The 23,611-nt window shown below is 47.0% G+C and overlaps 1 protein-coding gene across 2 annotated transcripts in view; it reads right to left on the reverse strand.

Annotated features, from left to right (window-relative positions):
- The window catches only part of LOC137649966 (tyrosine-protein kinase Dnt-like), an 84,004-nt gene that overhangs the window by 54,056 nt on the left and 6,337 nt on the right, over positions 1-23,611 (reverse strand). For both annotated transcript variants that reach the window (XM_068382949.1, XM_068382948.1), the window contains exons 2-3: positions 7,922-8,049; positions 4,160-4,303 (exon numbers count right to left, since the gene is read on the reverse strand). In XM_068382949.1, the coding sequence (XP_068239050.1) occupies positions 4,160-4,303; positions 7,922-8,049 (272 nt within the window). The remainder of the gene's footprint in view (positions 1-4,159; positions 4,304-7,921; positions 8,050-23,611) is intronic.

Consider the following 23,611-nt stretch of genomic DNA (forward strand, 5'->3'; position numbering starts at 1 on the left):
GTTGGCCCACAGGGTGGTAACCTGGTGCGCCAAGAACTCGATGGAGCGGGTGCCCGAGAGCAAGAAGGTCTCTAGGGCCTTCCTATTGGTCTCCTTGGACAAGTCCTCAGATCGCAATAGGATGCCCAGAGATCCTAACCAGAAGTCCAGCCACGAAGTGGCCTGCATGGCACACTTAGCGACCTTCTCGTGGTTAAGGATCTCTGCCGCCGAGAACGACACCTGCCGGGCAGAGAGTTTCTCCAAGGGAACTCCCTTCGCCAGCTCCTCCACAGAGTGATGGAGCGGAAGAGCGAGGTTGTGCTCACCCAGGATCTCGAAATACCTCCTCTGCTGAAGGCGAGGAGGAGGGATGAGTTTGTTCCCGGCAGTGGAACGACTGGAGGAGGCAAGAAGTGCGAGCTGAGCATTGGCCCTAGCTCTGGCACTCTTCAGCCCCCGAGACCAGGGCAGAGCTGCACTGGTCTTAGGGGCCTTCCGAACGTCGAACACTTCATCCAGAATTGTGTCTTTGCCTTCACGGGGGGGGATGACTGGATCCGTAAGACTGTTAAGTTGCCTTATCAGGCTTAGGACCTGCCAGAAGGCATGTTCGGACTCTTGCTGTTCTCCTCCCTGTGGGCTGGCAGCTAAGTCTCCTGCCCCAGGAATCTCTTCCTGGGGTGATACGTGGACATTCCCCTGGGTAGTCATGGGTTCCTGTCGAATCCTTGCAGAGGATTTAGGGATGGTCTTGGAATCCTTGGGCTCCCTCCTAGGAGGGATACAGGATCCCAACAACGAGGTTCGAGGGGCCCCTTCCTCACGAGACAATTCTCCTGCCTGAAGCGAAGTCTCCCCCCCTGGTGCCGGGGGGAAGACTACCGGTCCACTGGACTCACCTGAGGACGGAAAGGCCTCGTCCACGGGAGAAGGAGAGAGTACTCGTGCAGGAGAGGGGACCCTCGAGACCGACCTCTTGGGAACCAACTTCGCCCTGGGGGAAGTCACCACGAAGTCCACTCCTCTCTTTCTCTTCAGCGAAGGAGAGACAGCCGCTGGTTTGTTACCCTGGCCGGCGAGTGCTGGTTTCATAACCCTCACTAACGCCCGTGCCAGCGGACCAAACCAAGTCTGCTGCTCAAAGGACACAGAGTCCGAAATCCTCGCTAAGGTGAAAGGGATCGGGCGATCCTTTGGAGTGGACACGACGGTACCTGCCTGAAAAGAAGGTGGGGAAGAATGCTGTAATGACCTGTCCTCGTCCTGCAATACCAACCTGTGCTTGGATGGAGGTGATCCCGAGTGCCGTCTAGGAGCACGCGTCCCTGCTGCTACCACCGGCTGTGGAATTCGCCGCGAACTATGGTCGCGCGAGGGTGAACGGTCGCGCAAAGGCGAATGGTTGCGCGGGTGATCGCGCGGGCGTACAGGCGAGCGGTCGCGCGGGCGCGCAGGCGAGCGGTCGCGCGGGCGCGCAGGCGAGCGATCGCGCGGGCGCGCAGGCGAGCGATCACGCGGGCGCGCAGGCGAGTGGGCGTGAGGGTGGGCAGGTAAAGGAACACGTGTCCGAGGCGACGAACGCAAGCGATGGCGCGACGGCGAGGGATCGTGCTGCCGCGTAGGTGAAGAAGATCGCTGGCGATAATGATCACGTGATGGTAAGCGATGGCGAGCAGCATGTGAAGGTGAATGATTGCGCGCAAGAGGGCGGTCGTTCAGGGTTGAGCGATGAGGAGCAGCATGCGTAAGCGGGCGATCGTTCAGGGTTGTGCGATGGCGAGCAGCATGCGCAGGTGAATGATCGCGTGAAAGGGTGCGATGGTGATCAGCATCCGCAGGAAGGCGATCGTTCAGGGTTGTGCGATGAGGAGCAGCATGCGTAAGCGGGCGATCGTGCAGGGTTGTGCGATGGCGAGCAGCATGCGCAGGTGAATGATCGCGTGAAAGGGTGCGATGGTGATCAGCATCCGCAGGAGGGCGATCGTTCAGCGTATTGCGATGAGGAGCAGCATGCGAAAGCGGGCGATCGTGCAGGGTTGTGCGATGGCGAGCAGCATGCGTAAGCGGGCGATCGTGCAGGGTTGTGCGATGGTGATCAGCATCCGCAGGAGGGCGATCGTTCAGGGTATTGCGATGAGGAGCAGCATGCGTAAGCGGGCGATCATGCAGGTTCGTGCGATGGCGGGCAGCATGTGAAGGTGATCGCTGGCGAACTGGTGATCGCTGGCGAGCTGGTGATCGCTGGCGAGCTGGTGATCGCTGGCGAGCTGGTGATCGCTGGCGAGCTGGTGATCGCTGGCGAGCAGAAGGTCGACGCGTGTCCTGTGAGAGGATAGGTTCACGAGCAGGAACGGGAAGATCGCTGGCGCGTTGGCGAACATGTGTTTCTGACACACGATGGTGAGCAGGGAGTTCAGCAGGAACTAAAGGGTGGTCAGAGACCGCAGGGCGATGGTCCTCAAATGAGCGCTGACGCTCGGAAGAGAGCTGACGAGCAGGAGAGCGCTGGCGAGGGGGGCGAACCTCAGGAGAGAGCCGACGAGCAGGTGAGCGTCGGCGAGCAGGAGAGTCTTGGCGAGCAGGAGATCGTCGACGAGCAGGAGATCGCTGGCGAGCAGGAGAGCGCTTGTGCGCTGGCCCTGCTCGCGTAAGGGAAGAATCCCTTAGCCCCGAAGGGACCGTTGCCCGTCGGGTGACGAGTTCTCCAGAAGGCGAAGATCCGGCAGGAGATGGAGAGCGGTCCGCAGAGAGGTTCAAGGAGGGCGGAGTAGTCGGTTGAGGCTGACGAGGAGAGTCCCCCCCGGAGGACGAAGACCCAAAAAGGCGCCTCTTAGTCCCCCTGTAAGGGGAAGGGAGGCCCTTGTGGCGTAGAGGGCGGTGAGCCTAACGGCGGAGGCGGCCTCGGGGGAGATCGTCGGGACCATCGGTCCTCCGAAGGGGAGTCTCCTTCAAAACACTTCCCTCAGAAGGAAGCTGGGCAGCAGTCGAGACCGAAGGACTCACTTCCCCCTTCGAAGGATGCACGGAAGGAGGAGGAGAGCCTAGAGCACCATCACCAGCAACAGCACCTGCGTCGGAAGGCCCAGCCACGTCGGAGGCCTCTGTCACCACGACGTCGACAATAGACAGAGGGTCTACCTCCGCTACCACCGGCGACTGTTTAACAGCGGCCCCCAACGAGACAAGGTCAATAAGAGCGACCCTGGAGGGCAAGCCCTTAAGCCCCAGGGACGACCAAATCTGCAACAGATCATCACTGGATAAAGTATTATTATCAATAACCTCCCCCGGAGGAGGAGGGGGAACCGCCTCGCTATGGGAGGCGACGCCCTCTCCCCCCACCGAAGGTAGGGAAACAGAACAAGGGCCTGCGCTCCCACTCGGACGACTCTCCTTAGGAGGCGGACGAGGGGGAGCTTCGGAGGAGGTTTGGGCGGCGGAAGAAGAGTCCCGAGAACCTTCCTCCTTCAAGGCTAACCCCGGAGGAGAACGGTCTCTCTTAGACTTCTTCTTACGCCGACGGCCAAACCTCTCCCACTGGGAGGCAGACCACTCCCTACACTCACGGCACATGTTATCCTGGTCGCACCGTCGGCCCCGACATTGAGGGCAGAGGGTGTGAGGATCCGTACTCACGTCCGACATGAAAGTCCCACAAGGACGGCCGGCAACTCCAGGGCATGTCCGCATATTAAATAAAAGAAAATAACTGAAGGTCAACTTCCAACCAATCACACAAGCTGTAAAGAAAAAGAAGAAAATTAAAGGCTGTCAGCGAAGGCGATGAACAGACACGTCTGATCACCGCCGAGCCAAAAGTGAAGTGAAGCAAGTCACCGGTGTGTGGAGGGGGGAGGGGTAGCAAGCTACCCTTCCCCACCCCCCCGCTAACTAGCGCGGGGGTAATTAACCCTCGTTAAAAACTATTGGCTCGTCATTTCAGCTGCGCTAAAAGTAAACCCTTTGTAAATAGCGTGGTTTGTATTTCGGTTACGGAACAAACAATTATTTTGATAAACAATAGAGCTATCCTTAATTATATGAATTTTTCAGTTGTCTAACACCTGCTTCGTCCCGATACATCTGATTAATAGCGACTTGACTTTACCGAAGGCTCTTATGTCCCCGATATGATCTAAAGCCAGCTCTATGGAAAAAAATCAAGATCATTACTTACTTGAGTAGTAAGTTTGCCTGTACAGATCATTCTCACCGTCCATGATGAGAGTTGTGTAGGCACTAGTCCTTGCTCACTAATATTGAGCACTGGCGAAGACAGCGCTTCCCGGTTTGCAATCTGAACAGACAGATTATATGGCATCTGAAAGAAAAGATGAAATCCTTATTAATAAAATCAGAAAACATTGGGCAAATGTTCATGTATGAAATTATATTGCAAGCAAAAGAATTTCTAACATCAGTGCAGTACCATCAATAAAAACATCCATTAATCTACATGTAGAATATACTCAGGATGAGGATCAATTCTGTTCTTACTTATAAAATACTGTTCATCTTGTTTGGAGATCATATACTCTACCTTATTTCCTATACATATATAATCTTCCTATACATATATGATCATATACAGTACAGGTATAAGTGAAGAACTTCACGATACCTCAACCAACTTTCCATCCCTGGTATCATCAATTCATTATTGTCTAATCATAAGAAAAATTAAAATTTAAGTGGCTGAGAAGAGGGTACAAAAATTATAATAAAACTTGTCTCTGCAAAACTAAAAATATTTCAAATTTTATAAACATGTATAAAACACACAAACGTCATATTACAATTAACTTGAATAATTAACAAAAGACAAGAAATACTAGAAGAGCGACCACCCCTTCACCTAACGAGGACATCTTATAAAGCAGGTACAGTAATATAATTTCTAACATTACTACAAGCCAAGATGGAGCCCTAGTTGGAAAGTACAATGCTTCAAGTCCAAGGTAGTACGTTGGCCAGGGCAACAGCCACCTGTTGACATACTATTGCTAGAAAGTTATGGGGTCCTTTGACTGGCAAGACAGTACTACATTAGATCCTTCTCTCTGGTTACGGTTCACTTTCCCTTTGCCTACACATACACTGAATAGTCTGGCCTATTCTTTATATAGTCTCCTCTGACCTCATACACCTGACAACACTGAGATTACCAAACAATTCTTCTCTCAAGGGGTTAACTACTGCACTGTAATTGTTCAGTGGCCACTTTCCTTTTGGTAAGGGTAGAAGAGAATCTTTAGCTATGGTAAGTAGCTCTCCAAAATCAAACCATTGTTCTCTAGTCTTGGATAGTGCCATAACCTCTGTACCATGGTCTTCCACTGTCTTGGGTTAAAGTTCTCTTACTTGAGGGACTCGGACACACTATTCTATCTTATTTCTCTTATTCTTGTTTCGTTAAAGATTTTACAATTTATATAGGAAATATTTACCTTAATGTTGTTACTGTTCTTAAAATATTTCATTTTTTCCTCATTTCCTTTCCTCAATGGACTATTTTTTCCTATTGGAGCCCCTAGGGTTATAGGATCCTGCTTTTCCAACTAGCGTTGTAGCTTAGCAAGTAATAGTAATAATAATAATAATAACAGGGAAAGCAGTTCAGTATGGAAAAGAAGCATAAAGAATAAACTATATGAGAGAAGTAACAAAACTGAAAGTCTAAAATAAATAACGTTAAATAAATGAGAGATCAAAAATGAAAATGAGGCATATGTAAACCTGCTTAAAACTTCACAATGCACAATACTACCCAGATTATTGAAATTTATTTTAAAACAGCAAAATGACCTTGACGTGGCATAAAATCTTGCTCCTATAAAGTTTTAAGCTACTCGTCCATAATATTTACTAACAAGCAAGAATGCCACTTCTGAATGCATCCTTATGATGCTGTCAGAGAAACTACATAATTGCTTGATTCACCACCATTGCTGGTTATATCAAGAAGTTGATGAAGTCGAAGTATGACATTCTTTGAATAGAACAGGGAGAAATCAACAGCTATTTCTTTAAAATGGACATAAAGATAAAGATACGACTAAATGAGGGTTAGTTTTTGTCCATGAACAAGCTGTACACTATCAACATCACTTACCTTAAACAAAACAAAAGGCTAACTTTGTGGTTGATAGATTCCTGGCTAGCCTTTCTCCACCGTCACCTCTACATCCACCTGAGGAAAGAGAGGTGTAGCCTCCAGAACTGGGGCATTCTTCAATGTCAACACTGCCTCTTGTACAACTTGACAGGAGATTAGGGAGCAATACCTGTGGCCCCGAGGTCACAACAATAACAAGCACATGGTGACCAATCGAGCAGTGACTTATTATGAGGTGACTGATCCCCCTCCTGTGATGGCATGTCTTGTCACTTGTAAATGCAAGGAGACTAATCTCTGGTTCCTTTCACCTTACCGCGACATAATTTCTCTCCCTTCTGAACCGAAGGATCCTTAGGGAGAAGCACTGGGGTGTACTGTACCCCAATCGTTCATTGGAAGAAAGGGGCAAAGAGTGGTGGCCTGCATCCTGATTGACTGTATTCTTGATCAAGTACCAATAGCTGAAGCATAAGCTCACAAATAATGTACAAGCATCTTCCCAGGCTGGGATGGTTCTCAGTACGATACCCCATCTCTCCCTCTCTCTTTCATAAAAGAAAAAGATCTGTCAAAAGTTGTAGAGAGAGAGAAAAGAAGGGCTGAGCTCTTCATTGCATTTGACAGTGTGTATATTCAGTTTGGTACGAGACCAAACAACAATAGCAGGAGCGTAACATAATAAGCTCTGTACAGTATCGAGTACACTACCAAGATGCCTTACATGTTTGGGTTGGTTCTCAGTAATACATTGTCTCTCACGCGTAAGCAGGTAGAGATCGGTACAAGTCTAAAGCAACTCATGTCGATCAGTTTTCCTTAGATGAAGAAGAATCTAATGAAGACGAGGGAGATAATAAAGAAGAACTAGAAGAGAAAGAATTCACACTTCTTGCCAGCCTTCTTTGAGGTCAAGGTCTTGGAAACCACCGACGATGCTCCCACATAATGAAAGACAACTGGGACTCTTCTATAGCACCTGCAACAATACCAGAAGGTGCCACGGCTTCAGCAGGAGTCAAGAAGACACCGCAAGAACAGCTTTAGAGGTCCTGGTGGCAGCAAAAGGAAGACAAACTTCTCAGGTTCAAGTTGTCATCGTCTTACAACTCCACATAGTGAAAGGCTGACTGCAAACTGTCATTCAAGCAAAGAGAATGCAAATTGTGAGATTAACATCAGGTTTGCAACTGTATACACTGTACTGTACTGTAAACCTGTCACAAACTTGCAGCTTATCTGGAAAACAACTGCACATTCTTGTAGTTCTAACTTGATTCGTCCAGGTTTACCTGAACACAGCAGCCTGTTTGCACACTTACCCATTTGCATAGAAAGAAAAATTAAAAAGATTATAACAGCCACAATTTGCCAGGCAGCAAGATTACGTGTGCACTGTACTCCCTGCGGGCGAAGTCAAAAGTGATTACCTGGCTTCCACTTCAGCTACTTGTAGTTACAACTACCTTGTCATATTTTTATCCAGCTTCACTGTTGTCACACTCCTATTAAAGGATAATGGTGTGTACTCGTGTAGGAACGGATACGGAATAAGCGTCAGTAATAAATCAGCCTTAAAATAACATAAGCTTCTAAACTAAACAATGAAGTTTTTCATCCATCCATGATAATCAATAACAATAAATTGATTATCTAAAATTCATAAGGAAAAAACAATTACCGACACTTCAACAGCATTATTTTATGCTATCCACATACTGTATTATATACACTAAAACATAATATAATCTAAGTTCTCTAAAAAAGTAGTGCACATATTTTTCCAATTCTAAAACCAAACATCAAAATAAAAAATATACTCACTGTCCAGCCTTCTAAAGCTTGCCATCGGAATGTTAAGGTGTCCACTTGGGGTGGCACAACAACTACATATCCAAGTGCATATTTGTTCACAGTTCCATTATGTACGTACCACAGCTGAGAACTGACACCTGCACAAGGAAAAAATATTCCATTACAAATACTAATAAGAAAAAACAACATATTAAACAACTTTGAACAGTACCTCATAACATAGTGTAGACAGGGATGACTACTGTATGCTGAATTTCAAAATATACTGTGGACAGTAATGAACTCACTGCATTTTGCAACATACAGAAATGGAGTTTTTATGATAAAACAAAGTTTTATGAATACTTACCTGGCAGTTATATATATATAGCTGATATCTCTAAATCGGCAGAATTTTTCAAAACGAGGCAACCGCCTTGTGGTGGTTGGGAGGTAGGTGGTAACACCCGTCACAGGGTGGTCCAAGGAATCATTCCCGTGTCCAAGACTTCAGTTCATCTATGCCCGACCTGTCTCCTGAGGGGAGGTGGGTGGGCCTTCGAATATATATATAACTGCCAGGTAAATATTCATAAAACTTTGTTTTATCATAAAAACTCCATTTTTATGAATAGTACTTGCCTGGCAGTTATATATATATATAGCTGATTCACACATTTGGAGGAGGGAAACAGACAGTGAACATCGTTGGGGAAACACCAAAAGAGTTGTAGGAGATAAAAACACCTTGATTCCTTGCCTGCTAAGGTAGCTGATTCCAAAGGTACAGCCTCTAGATTTGCTTTCCCTTAGGAGTGTTTATCCAGGAGTAAGCCTGCAATGCAGCAAAAAACTCAAACGAGTCTGTCAAAGGAATAAGAACAACAACTTGACTAGACTTCAGAAACTACCTTCGCCCCATATAATAAAAACTGCAACCTTACTAAAACTAACCACCTAACCCTGCAACATAGACATAAACTATCTATCTAGACTGAGGGAACCGCACCACAAGACGAAGTCCTCAGACTATCATAAAAACACAAACCCTCATACATGCATATAAACCAAGGTTGAGTGGGGTTACTAACACCTTTGCCTAATACAGAAACCGCAGCTATGTATGGGACCAAGGTATAGCACTTGCCAAAGTCTACTCTCACCTCTCTAAGTTAATGAGAAGCGAAGACAGAGTTGCTCCTCCAGAAAATTGCATCCATGAATAGCCTAACTAACATATATTTCTGATATGCCAGAGAGGTAGCAATGGCTCTCACTTCGTGAGCCCGTAATTTCAACTGGGCGAAGTGTTCCTCCTCACATAAGAGGTGGGCTTCCCTAATTTTCTCCCTCAGGAAAAAGGACAAAGCATTCTTAGACAGGGGTTTTTGGCGGATCTTTCACTGAACACCATAACAAGTTGGATGCACAGCTCACGTTCATAGTGTGAGCCAAAAAAAAATGATATTTTAATTATAAAATAAATTTTTGAATATACTTACCCGGTGAATATATAATAGCTGCAACTCTGCGGCTCGACAGACAACATACTCAAAAAACTCGCGAGCGATCGCTATGCAGGTTGCGGGTGTGCCCACCAGCGCCAACTGTCGGCCAGATACCACTCTTGAATGTAAACAAAACCTTCAATTCTTCTCGTCCCGCTGCGTCTCTATTGGGGAGGAAGGGAGGGTCATTTAATTTATATATTCACCGGGTAAGTATATTCAAAAATTTATTTTATAATTAAAATATCATTTTTAAATATTAAACTTAGCCGGTGAATATATAATAGCTGATTCACACCCAAGGAGGTGGGTAGAGACCAGAGTTAATATGTTTACAGAGTATAAGCTAAGAGTTTTTTCATTTTGACAGTTATCAATATAACAAAACCAAAATAAATAGGTACCTGGTAAGGAAGTCGACTTAGACGATTACTCTGCCTTGTAAGTCTGTCTTCCTTACGGAGCCCAGCGATCCTCTTAGGATGCTGACAGACTCCCAGGAGCTGAAGTATCAAGGGCTGCAACCCATACAACAGGACCTCATCAAACCCCTAATCTGGGCGCTCTCAAGAAATGACTTTGACCACCCGCCAAATCAACCAGGATGCGAAAGGCTTCTTAGCCTTCCGTACAACCCAAAAAAACAATATTAAAAACATTTCAAGAGACAGATTAAAAGGATATGGAATTAGGGAAGTGTAGTGGTTGAGCCCTCACCCACTACTGCACTCGCTGCTACGAATGGACCCAGTGTGTAGCAGTCCTCGTAAAGAGTCTGGACATCTTTCAAGTAAAATGACGCGAACACTGACTTGCTTCTCCAAAAGGTCGCGTCCATGATACTTTGCAGAGATCTATTTTGCTTAAAGGCCACGGAAGTTGCTATAGCTCTAATTTCGTGCGTCTTAACCTTAAGCAAAGATCGGTCTTCCTCACTCAAGTGTGAATGAGCTTCTCGTATTAACAATGTGATAAAATATGACAAAGCATTCTTTGACATAGGTAAGGATGGTTTCTTAACCGAACACCATAACGCTTCAGATTTACCTCTTAAAGGCTTAGTACGAGCTAAATAGAACTTAAGAGCTCTAACGGGGCATAATACTCTCTCTAACTCGTTGCCTACGATCTTTGATAAGCTAGGAATATCAAAAGATTTAGGCCAAGGACGAGAAGGCAGTTCATTCTTGGCTAGGAAACCAAGTTGAAGAGAACAAGAGGCTTTTTCTGTCGAAAAACCGATGTTCTTGCTGAAGGCATGAAGCTCACTGACTCTTTTAGCTGAGGCCAAGCACACCAGGAAAAGAGTCTTAAGAGTGAGATCCTTCAGGGAGGCTGAATGTAAAGGCTCGAACCTGTCTGACATGAGGAATCTTAGGACCACGTCTAAATTTCATCCAGGTGTAGCCAAACGACGTTCCTTAGAGGTCTCAAAAGACTTAAGGAGATCTTGTAGATCTTTATTGTTGGAAAGATCTAAGCCTCTATGCCGGAAGACCGAAGCCAACATGCTCCTGTAGCCCTTGATCGTGGGAGCTGAAAGGGAGCGAACTCTTCTCAGATATAAGAGAAAGTCCGCGATTTGGGCTACAGAGGTACTGGACGAGGATACAGATACTGACTTGCACCAGTCTCGGAAGATTTCCCACTTCGATTGGTAAACTCTAATGGTAGAAGCTCTCCTCGCTCTTGCAATCGCACTGGCTGCCTCCTTCGAAAAGCCTCTAGCTCTCGAGAGTCTTTCGATAGTCTGAAGGCAGTCAGACGAAGAGCGTGGAGGCTTTGGTGTACCTTCTTTACGTGTGGCTGACGTAATAGGTCTACTCTTAGAGGAAGACTTCTTGGAAAGTCTACCAGCCATCGAAGTACCTCGGTGAACCATTCTCTCGCGGGCCAGAGGGGAGCAACTAACGTCAACCTTGTCCCTTCGTGAGAGGCGAACTTCTGCAGTACCTTGTTGACAATCTTGAATGGTGGGAATGCGTATAGGTCTAGGTGAGACCAGTCTAGGAGAAAGGCATCTATATGTATTGCTGCTGGGTCTGGGACTGGAGAGCAATAGATTGGAAGCCTCTTGGTCATCGAGGTTGCAAAGAGGTCTATGGTGGGTTGACCCCAAGTCGCCCAAAGCCTCTTGCACACATCCTTGTGGAGGGTCCATTCGGTTGGAATTACCTGACCTTTCCGACTGAGACAGTCTGCTAGAACGTTCAAGTCGCCCTGGATAAACCTCGTCACTAGGGAGATGCCTCGATCTCTTGACCAGATGAGCAGGTCCCTTGCGATCTTGTACAGTGTCAGAGAGTGGGTACCTCCTTGTTTGGAAATGTACGCCAAGGCTGTGGTGTTGTCCGAGTTGACCTCCACCACTTTGTCTAGAAGGAGACTCTCGAAGTTTATCAAGGCCAGGTGAACTGCCAAAAGCTCCTTGCCGTTGATATGCATACTCCTCTGACTTGAGGTCCACAGACCTGAGCATTCCCGACCGTCCAGTGTCGCACCCCAACCCAAATCCGATGCGTCTGAGAAGAGAACGTGGTTTGGTTTCTGAACTGCTAGGGGAAGTCCCTCTCGTAGACTGATATTGTCTTTCCACCAATTCAGGCAAGTCTTTACTGTTTCGGAAATCGGGATCGAGACCGCCTCTAGCGTCTTGTCCTTTTTCCAGTGAAAAGCTAGATGGAATTGTAGAGGTCGGAGGTGTAGCCTTCCTAGCGAGACAAACTGCTCCAGGGATGATAGAGTTCCTATCAGACTCATCCAATTCCTGACTGAGCAACGTTCTCTCTTCAACATCTTTTGGATTACGAGCAGGGCTTGATCTATTCTGGGGGCCGACGGAAAAGCCCGAAAAACTGGACTGCGAATCTCCATCCCTAAATACAGAATAGTTTGGGATGGGATCAGCTGGGACTTTTCCAAGTTGACCAGAAGTCCCAATTCCTTGGTCAGATCTAAAGTCCAATTGAGATCCTTCAGACAGCGATGACTGGACGAGGCTCTGAGAAGCCAGTCGTCCAAATAAAGGGAGGCTCGGATACCCGATAAATGAAGGAATTTTGCCACATTCCTCATAAGCCTCGTAAACACGAGAGGAGCAGGACTTAGGCCAAAGCACAGGGCCCGAAACTGGTACACCACATTGTCGAACACAAATCTCAGAAAAGGTTGGGAATCTGAGTGAATGGGGATGTGGAAGTAAGCGTCTCTTAGGTCGAGAGAGACCATCCAGTCTCCCTTTCTGACCGCTGCTAAAACTGACTTCGTGGTCTCCATGGTGAACTTTGTCTTTGTGACAAAGACATTCAGAGCACTGACGTCTAGCACCGGTCTCCAACCTCCTGTCTTCTTCGGTACTAGGAAGAGACGGTTGTAAAACCCCGGTGATTGAAGGTCCGAGACTTTGACCACCGCTCCCTTCTCTAGCAAAAGAGACACTTCTAGTTTCAGGGCTTGTCTCTTTGCTTCCTCTCGGTACCTGGGAGAGAGATCGATGGGGGACGTCGCTAGAGGAGGTTTGCGTACAAATGGGATTTTGTACCCCTCTCTGAGCAACCTCACAGACTGTTGATCTGCGCCTCTCTTCTCCCAGGCTTGCCAGAAGTTCTTGAGTCTGGCACCTACTGCTGTCTGAAGCTGCGGGCAGTCAGACTCTGCCTCGCGAGGACTTGGCTCCTTTCCTCTTTCCTCTCTTCCCTTCGGCACGAGTACTTCCCCTGCTGGGGGCTCTGCCACGAAAGGGCGGAATAAACCTGGACGCTGGAGTGTCTCCTGACGTAAACGAGGCGGAGAGCTCGTTGGATCCATCGCGGATGGCCTTATCCATGCAGGACATGATGAGTAAGGAAACATCTCTATCGGCTGATGAGATTTTCCTACTCAGGGCTCCCAAACACCAGTCAAGGAAGTTAAAAACTTCAAAAGCCCTAAAGATGCCCTTAAGAAGATGGTCCAGGTCTGAGGATGACCAACTAATCTTTGAGCGTCTCATGGCTAGGCGGCGGGGAGAGTCTACAAGACTTGAGAAGTCGCCCTGGGCAGAGGCAGGAACTCCCAAGCCGAGAACTTCTCCTGTGGCATACCAGACGCTCGATCTAGACGAGAGTTTAGTTGGGGGAAAGGCAAAGGAAGTCTTCCCTAAACTCCTCTTGGTTTCTAACCAATCGCCTAACAGCCGTAAAGCTCTCTTGGATGAGCGAGAGAGAACGAGTTTTGTAAAGGCTGGCATGGCAGCAGGAACGCCTAAAACAAACTCAGACGGCGGCGAACGAGGAGCCACAGAGACAAAGTGTTCAGGGAACAACTCTTTAAAGATGAGCATGACTTTCTTAAAGTCCATAGATGGCGGAACTGCTCTAGGCTCATCAATATCTGAAGGATGATCCTCAGGCTGAGGGTCAGCAACGTCCTCATCCGAAAGTTCCTCATCTGATAACTGATGAGAAACAAGCAAAGGGGTAGGCAATGCTTGACACGCAGCGTCCGCCCGCACTGGTGCATAAGTGACGGAGCAGGACGCAGCGTCCTGAAACTGCTGAACAGTCTGGGAACTGTCAACAACAACAACAGGTGCGTGAGGACGCACAGCGTCCACCCGAGACTGCTTAGACCGCCTGGGTTGTGCAGTCAAAACAACTCTAGGTTGCGGAGGTTGACGCACCGCGTCAAAACAAGTCAACTCTGATGGTTGGCGAACGTCCTGAACGTCACCAGGCGCATCAGTGAGTTGCTTAACGTCCACATTAGGTTGAAAGTCCACACGAGACCGCATCGGGTGTGGTACAACCCCGACTGGTTGACGTGAACTGGCAACACCAACGTCAACAGGACGCACAACAGAACGCTTGGGTGGCTGACTGCCAGGATCTCCATGAGATAAACGGCTAGGTTCAACGGAAACCTTCTCTGCGTTGTAATCTTCCATAAGGGACGCAAGCTTAGACTGCATGTCCTGCAGTATAACCCATTTAGGGTCTACGGTAACGGGTGCGGTAACAGCCGGGGTTAGCGTCTGAGACGGCACAACTTTGCCTTGCTTAGGCGGCGAGCAGTCATCCGATGACAGCAACGGGTCCGAACTGTCCCAATGACTACATCCGGGACGTTGGACCTGTCCTGAAGGGACCGACTTGCGTTTCAAAGGCCTAGAAACCTTGCTCCATGGTTTCTTGCGTGAAACGCCTTCGGAAGACGAGGTAAAAATGGGCTCTCTCGTCTTATGGTAGGGGCGATCTTGACGAGATACGCCTGATACCAAAGAGGGAACGTCTGTTCGCTGATCAAGGCCTCTCGAACCCATAAGTCGTACGACATTGCTTCTCCCCTGGGCTTGGGAGCTTGCAAGAGGTCCCGGACTAGGTGAACGACAGGCACGAACAGACGAACCCTCGGTCGCAACACTGTTCACAACACTTTGCGCACTAATCACTTTCCCACTTTCCGCCGTGGCACTGTGGCACTTAAGTTCCTTCCCGTCAGCCATGAGTTGATTACGGTCACTTGCTAACGCTTCAACCCTCTCCCCCAAGGCATGGATAGCACGTAGCATGTCTTGCATCGACGGTTCCTGAGTGCTAGAAGGGGGGTTAGGAACAACCACTACAGGGGAAGGATTAGGTTCAGGGGCATGTGGAGAGGAAAAATCTACGGACCAAGAAGAACTTCTCCTTACCCTATCTCTCTCTAGTCTGCGTGTATATTTATCATATTCGATAAAATCGAATTCCGAAAGGCCCACGCATTCCTCACACCGATCTCCCAATTGACAGGTTTTACCCTGACAATTGGAACAAACAGTATGAGGGTCGAGAGAAGCCTTTGGAAGACGCCTATTACAGTCCCTAGCATTACACTTTCGAAACCTAGGTACTTGAGAAGGGTCAGCCATTTTGAATTAGTCAAAGAAAATTCCAAAAACAATCCAAGTCATCAACAAATAATCCGATTCAATAAAGAGTTCAAGAGTTTATGTTGAGGAAAAACACCTGTACTGCGAAAGCTCAAACCAAAATAAAGTACTTCACCAAATATGATGGGAAAACTCCAGGTTCTACAGCGAGTATAAGTACGTCTTGTCGTCAACGTCGACAGAGAAGAATTGAAGGTTTTGTTTACATTCAAGAGTGGTATCTGGCCGACAGTTGGCGCTGGTGGGCACACCCGCAACCTGCATAGCGATCGCTCGCGAGTTTTTTGAGTATGTTGTCTGTCGAGCCGCAGAGTTGCAGCTATTATATATTCACCGGCTAAGTTTAATATTTAAAAAAAAAACTTTGAGGGACCTAACTGGGCAGAGGAGTCTCTCCTTCTCTCGACCCACTAGGTTCGTGAGGTTAATGACATCAAACGTCGTAGGACAGGATTACGAAGGGTTCTCGCTCTTTACGAGAAAGATGAACCTTAAGGCACAAACTGCCCTATCCTAATTGAAGCTCACCCTCTTCCCAATCGCCTGGACTTCGCTGACCTTTTGGCATTCGCTAGAGTCATAAGGAAGAGGGTTTTCTTCGCTACAACTCAAAGAGAGGCTAGCGAGATAGGTTCAAATTTCTTGGAGCACAGAAACTTAAACACCACATCCAGGTTTAAGAGTACCTATTACGTCGTCTGAAAAGACCCAATGAGGTCCTGCAAATCTTATTTTGGGACAACTCTAGGCCTCTATGCCTAAAGACGGCCGAAAGCATACTGCTGTATCCATTGATGGTAGATACAACCAGCTTAGCATCCTGTCTGAGGTACAAGAAGAAGTCTGCAATCTGGCTCAGAGAGGTAGAGGATGAGGAAAACTTGTGCCGCCTGCACCAAGCTCTAAAGGTCTCCCACCTAGATTGGTAGACTCTTTGTGAAGAGATCCTCCTTGCTCTGGCGATAGATTTCGTCGCTTGTGCCGAAAAGCCTCGAGATCTGACAAGCTTCTAGTCAGTCTGAAGGAAGTGAGTTGAGAGTAAGGGGGGTAAGATGATACCTCTCGAAGTGGGGCTGTTTGAGAAGATCTAGACTTGCCGAAGTCTTCTTGGGAAGCCCATCAACATGCCTATCACTTCCGAAAACCATTCCCTAGCAGGCCAGAATGGAGCCGCTAGGATCATTCGCCCCGAATCGAGGAGAGCGAATTTCCTGAAGACCAGATTGATGATCTCGAACGGGGGCAACGCAAACATGTCCACCCCCGTCCAATCCATCAAGAAGGAGTCCACTGCTACAGCTTCCTCGTCCGGGACTAGGGAGCAGCAGTAGGGGATCCTCTTCTTCCAGTTGGAGGCAAAAAGGTCTGTTACAGGTCTGCCCCACAACATCCAGAGACTGACAGACTTGCGAGTTGAGAGACCATTCTGAGGGAAAAACAAGTCTCTTCCTGCTGAGCATGTTTGCCCCGATGTATCTTGCCCTAGAACAAACCTCCTTTCTAGATCCAAGAGATCAGAACGAAGGCGTCCTTGATCTCGACACACGATTCGACTAGTGTCATCACGAAGCCCTAGATTCTCATGTTCAAAGTCATGCCTCATGCTAGAACTTCGACGTCGAGCGTCCTGAAAGACGAGGCGCCGATCATCCTGTAAGACGTGCCGGCGATAGTCCAGTAAGACGTGGTGCCAAAAGTCCTGTAAGACGTGGAGCCGAGAGGTTAACAGAGCGAGACGCTGAACGTTCTAAAAGACGTGGTCCTGAGCGTCCTGGTGTCAGAAGAGAGACTTCTTGTTGACAGGAAGACCTAATTATTTGATAGGCTCAACGTTATCTAAAAATCCAGATAAAGGGACGCTCTGATTTCTCTAGAGTGCAGGATTCTGCTACATTAAGCAAAAGTTACGTGAACATAAGAGGGGCGGAGCTGAGACCAAAACACACGGCCCGAAACTGATCCATTCTACACCCGTTCTTTCTGTAAACAAACCTCAGATAAAGTTTGATTGCATAGCTGCCACTTAGACTCCTCTCTAGAACTGGGAGAGAGAATTGTTGTAGCTAAAAACTAAAGGAGGTTTCCCTATAAAAGGAAAAAGTAATCCTCCTTCAGAAGAAGTACTGACCAAAGGTCTGCTCCCCTCTTCTCCAAAGATTTTGATGTCTCCATGGAGAACTTTGACTTCTGAACGAAGGCGTAAAGAGTATTTACGCCCAGGACCGGACAAAAGACTCCCTCTCCCAAAAGAGAGACATTGAAGTTGCAAAGTCGGTTAGACAGAAAAGTCTTATCGGAGTAACTAACAAAGGAGGATTCACTAGGAAAAAGATTTCGCATCCATTCTTAGTAAAAACACGGACCAAAGGTCTGCTCCTCTCCTCTCCCAGGCTCGCCAGAAGTAGCAAAGTCTGGCTCCTACTGTTGATAGTTCGGTTAGAGAAAAAGCATGCAGAAAATTCCTTGCTGATTAAGACACCAAAACCTGTCTTTGACCAACTCTTGAGGAAGAAGAGAGAAAGGAAAAAAGGAGAAGAACGTATCTTAATTATGACCTCTGATTTCAAAATTATCCAGCCTCATTGCCTGTATCCCTTAAGAGACTCGACAAACCACCAAGGGGGCCGTAAAAAATCTCTGTGGGGCTGCCACAAGGTCTTCGACCTAAACGTGGCTAGACCTCCACCCTTGCTATCCTGGCCTATCTGATAAGGAAGCTGGCATCAAAGGTTTCTGTCTTAAGAAACAAAAATTAATAAATCCTTAAAGCACCATTAATGACCACTTGAAAACTCAGAGGGTGGGGAACATGGAGCAACAGAACTTAGGATCTTCTCCTTCTGTTAACCTCAAATAATTCAACAGGAGAAAAGAGATCACTAAAGTCATCCTTGACATAGATCTTATAAGACGTGGCGTCGTCCTGAAAGGACAAGGCGGCGATCGTCCTATCATCCTGAAAGACGAGGCTGCCCTCGTCCCGAAAGACGAGGCTGCCCTCACCCTGAAAGATGAGGCTGCACTCTCCCCGAAAGACGAGGCTGCACTCGCCCTGAAAGACGAGGCTGCACTCGTCCTGAAGGACGAGGCTGCATTAGTCCTGAAAGACGAGGCTGCATTCGCCCTGAAAGATGAGGCAGCATTCGCCCTGAATGACGAGGCTGCTGCATTCGTCCTGAAAGACGAGGCTGCCCTCGCCCCGAAAGACGAGGCTGCACTCGCCCTGAAAGACGAGGCTGCACTCGCCCTGAAAGACGAGGCTGCACTCGTCCTGAAAGACAAGGCTGCATTCGTCCTGAAGGACGAGGCTGCATTAGTCCTGAAAGACGAGGCTGCATTCGACCTGAAAGACGAGGCTGCATTCGACCTGAAAGACGAGGCTGCATTCGTCCTGAAAGACGAGGCTGCATTCGTCCTGAAAGACAATGCTGCATTCGCCCTGAAAGACGAGGCTGCATTCGCCCTGAAAGACGAGGCTGCATTCGCCCTGAAAGACGAGGCTGCATTAGCCCTGAAAGACGAGGCTGCATTCATCCTGAAAGACGAGGCTGCATTCGCCCTGAAAGACGAGGCAGCATTCGCCCTGAAAGGCGAGGCTGCACTCGTCCTGAAAGACGAGGCTGCATTCGTCCTGAAGGACGAGGCTGCATTAGTCCTGAAAGACGAGGCAGCATTCGCCCTGAAAGACGAGGCTGCATTAGTCCTGAAAGACGAGGCAGCATTCGCCCTGAAAGACGAGGCTGCATTAGTCCTGAAAGACGAGGCTGCATTCGTCCTGAAAGACGAGGCTGCATTCGCCCTGAAAGACGAGGCTGCATTCGCCCTGAAAGACGAGGCTGCATTAGTTCCTGAAAGACGAGGCTGCATTCGTCCTGTCTTGAAAGACTTAGCGCCGAGCATTAAGGCAAAATGATATTCATTATGCCGCTTGGCGCGTTCGGTTCCGACCAGAGGGTTCATAAGGCCGACTGGCGCTCTGGGACAAAAACCGAGTCAATGATGGTTTGTAAGCATTGATATTATCAGTGAGTATCTATGACTTATAGTATTGCCATTAAAATCAAAAGTGATGCAATGCGAAACTCTAAAAGCAGTGTAAGAATCTTAACGTTCAACGCTCTTTGCTTTCCCATGGCAAGGGCGAGCATTCTTGGGAACGTTAACAGGAACGCTCGCGAGGGCGTTTGCTCGTGAGCTAACGCCTCTCGTTTCCTTTCGCCGATCGACGTTCCTTCTCCCATGGGCCGGGGAGCTTGGAAGAGGTCTAAGGCTAGGAGAACGACGTCCACTGTGCTGAAAGAATCCAATGCCTAATTTAGCACTGAAACTTGCACTATTAAACTCTTACACAAAAGACCATAATTAGTCCTGCCCGTTGTGAGAGAACTTATTCTTCTGCCACGGGCTTGAATGAGAAAGCAAAATCGTCTCTAGTACTTGCTATATAAACTGTAACAAAATATTTTTATAAAATATTAAACAGACATTTCCATAATAAAATAAACTTTCAAACATACTTACCCGGCGGTCACAAAAAGAAAAAACCACCGGGCAAGAGATGAGATTAAAAATAGATGTTGAACACACTCACCCGGTAGTTACATATAACCACCGGTAAAATTAAATGTCATAAATACCTACCCGGTAGTTACATACAAACGCCGGGAAAGTTATACGTTAAAGATTAAAATGAACAGAAAAAGGGAAAACAAATGTAATCCACAATTAATTCAAAGGGTTTTCAAAAACAAGCGAGTTGTAATGATAAAAAGAACAGATATAGCAATAACGTATCAATATATATAAATGTAAACAATAGGAACATATAAATGAAAATACTACTAAAACTAGAATTCCCATATCGTTGTTGTTGGAGAGTAGCCAACACTTTAATTCCCATATCGAAAAGAACGCTACCAAGGCATGTTGGGACTGCATCGATAGTAACGAGTAACAGCGTAAATTAACCATACGCTAGTTCTATTTAATTTATGAAATTAGATCGATGATTTAAAGAACAAATACTAAATGGACAAATATTTCTTTAAAATTTTACATTAAAAGTTAAAAACTTATATAAGTGGAATTCCTCCCATTCTTTACATGAAAAAACATATAAAGAGAATTGCAAGTCATACAATGAAGATTAAGTCATACGACTGTGACGTCATAGAGTTGGCGGAACGTATTTCCGTCATCAGGATTAAAAACTTTGCACCTAAAATATAGTGCACAAACAAAAATTAAGTTTTCACTCATGATAAACAAAGTAAATAGTACAATAAAAATAACAAAACACGATTGCCAAATCCCTAAATCAGTGTACTTCACCAAACGAAGTCCAAAAAAGCGAAGAAGGGGAAAAGATTCGAAAAACTCTCAATGGTGGACCGACGATGTTTTCGATCCAGCCGGCAGAGATGAACTGAAGTCTTGGACACGGGAATGATTCCTTGGACCACCCTGTGACGGGTGTTACCACCTACCTCCCAACCACCACAAGGCGGTTGCCTCGTTTTGAAAAGTTCTGCCGATTTAGAGATATCAGCTATATATATATAACTGCCAGGTAAGTACTATTCATAAAAATGTTATTTTTATTAGTAAAATAAATTTTTGAATATACTTACCCGATAATCATGTAGCTGTCAACTCCGTTGCCCGACAGAATTCTATGGAGGGATACGCCAGCTATCACAATACTAGAAGGGGGTGTACTTACCAGCGCCACCTGTGGCCAGGTACTCAAGTACTTCTTGTTGACACCTCCTCAATTATTCCTCGGTCCACTGGTTCTCTATGGGGAGGAAGGGAGGGTCGATTAAATCATGATTATCGGGTAAGTATATTCAAAAATTTATTTTACTAATAAAAATAACATTTTTCAATATTAAACTTACCCGATAATCATGTAGCTGATTCACACCCAGGGGGGTGGGTGAAAACCAGTGTACAAGATTAAAGGATAGCTAAGTATCCCATATTTCATATAACAGTTATCTCAAATAACAATGAAATAATAAGTACCTGGTAAGGAAGTCGAATTGAACCGTTACTCTGCCTCTTTTTTAAGTTCGTCTTCCTTACTTAGCGCAGCGTTCCTCTTGGGAGGCTGAATCAACTCAAAGGTGCTAAAGTATACAGGGCTGCAACCCATACTAAAGGACCTCATCACAACCTTTAACCTCGGCGCTTCTCAAGAAAGAATTGACCACCCGCCAAATCAACAAGGATGTGGAAGGCTTCTTAGCCGACCGTACAACCCATAAAAAGTATTCAAGAGAAAGGTTAAAAGGTTATGGGATTATGGGAATGTAGTGGCTGAGCCCTCGCCTACTACTGCATTCGTTGCTACGAATGGTCCCAGGGTGTAGCAGTACTCGTAAAGAGACTGGACATCTTTGAGATAGAATGGTGCGAACACTGACTTGCTTCTCCAATAGGTTGCATCCATAACACTCTGCAGAGAATGGCTCTGTTTGAAGGCCACTGAAGTAGCCACAGCTCCCACTTCATGTGTCCTTACCTTCAGCAAAGCAAGGTCTTCTTCCTTCAGATGAGAATGTGTTTCTCTAATCAGAAGCCTGAATAGTAAGAAACTGAGTTCTTAGAACTTGGAAAAGAAGGTTTCTTGATAGCACACTATAAGGCTTCTGATTGTCCTTGTAAAGGTTAAGACCTTTTTAGATAGTACCTAAGAGCTCTAACTGGGCAAAGTACTCTCTTCAGATCATTCCCCACCAAGTTGGACAGGCTTGGGATCTCGAACGACTTAGGCCAAGGACGTGAAGGAAGCTCGTTTAGCAAAAACCGAGCTGCAAGGAACATGTAGCCGTTTCAGATGTGAAAACAATGATCCTGCTGAAGGCGTGGATCTCACTTACTCTTTTAGCTGTTGTCAAGCACACGAGGAAAAGAGTTTTTAATGTGAGGTCCTAAAAAGAGGCTGATTGGAGAGGTTCAAATCTTGATGACATAAGGAACCTTAGGACCACGTCTAGATTCCAGCCTGGAGTGGACAACCGACGTTCCTTTGAGGTCTCAAAAGACCTAGGGAGGTCCTGTAGATCTTTGTTGGTGGAAAGATCCAAGCCTCTGTGGCGGAAAACCGCTGCCAACATACTTCTGTAACCCTTGATCGTAGGAGCTGAAAGGGATCTTACTTTCCTTAGATATAACAGGAAGTCAGCAATCTGGGTTACAGTGGTACTGGTTGAGGAAACTGCATTGGTCTTGTACCAGCTACGGAAGACTTCCCCTTGAGACTGATAGATACTGAGAGTGGATGTTCTCCTTGCTTTGGCAATCGCTCTGGCTGCCTCCTTCAAAAAGCCCCTAGCTCTTGAGAGTCTTTCGAAAGTCTGAAGGCAGTCAGACGAAGAGCGTGGAGGATTGGGTGTACCTTCTTTACGTGAGGTAGACTAAGAAGGTTCACTCCTAGAGGAAGAGTCCTGGGAATGTCGACCAGCCATTGCAGTACCTCTAAGAACCATTCTCTCGCGGGCCAGAGCGGAGCCAACCAACGTCAGCCGTGTCCCTTTGTGAGAGGAGAACTTCTGAAGTACCCTGTTGACAATCTTGAACGGCGGGAATGCATACAGGTCGAGATGGAACCAATCCAGCAGAAAAGCATCCACGTGAACTGCTGCTGGGTCTGGAATCGGAGAACAATACAACAGGAGTCTCTAGGTTATCGAGGTAGTGAACAGATCTATGGTTGGCTGACCCCACAGGGCCCAAAGTCTGCTGCAAACATTCTTGAGAAGGGTCCACTCTGTGGGGATGACCTGACCCTTCCGTCTGAGGTGATCTGCCATGACATTCATACCGCCCTGAATGAACCTCGTTACCAGTTAGCTTTCGATCTTTAGACCAGATGAGTAGGTCCCTTGCGATCTAGAACAACTTCCACGAAAGAGTCCCTCCCTGCTTGAAGATGTAAGCCAGGGCTGTGGTGTTGTCAGAGTCCACCTCCACCACTTTGTTAAGCTGGAGGGACTTGAAGTTTATCAAGGCCAGAATAACCGCCAACAACTCCTTGCAATTGATGTGAAGTGTCCTTTGCTCCTGATTCCATGTTCCCGAGCATTCTTGTCCGTCCAAAGTCGCACCCCAGCCCGTGTCTGATGCGTCCGAGAGGAGACGGCGGTCGTGTTTCTGAACAGCCAAATAGACTTCCTTGAGAAGAAAGCTGTTCTTAAACCACGCGAGAGAAGACCTCCTCTCTTCGGAAACAGGAACTGAGACCGTCTCTAGCGTCATGTCCTTTATCCAGTGAGCAGCTAGATGATACTGAAGGGGGGG

The sequence above is a fragment of the Palaemon carinicauda genome, chromosome 11 (genome assembly GCF_036898095.1).
Source record: "Palaemon carinicauda isolate YSFRI2023 chromosome 11, ASM3689809v2, whole genome shotgun sequence".
In the NCBI taxonomy this organism is placed as follows: domain Eukaryota; kingdom Metazoa; phylum Arthropoda; class Malacostraca; order Decapoda; family Palaemonidae; genus Palaemon; species Palaemon carinicauda.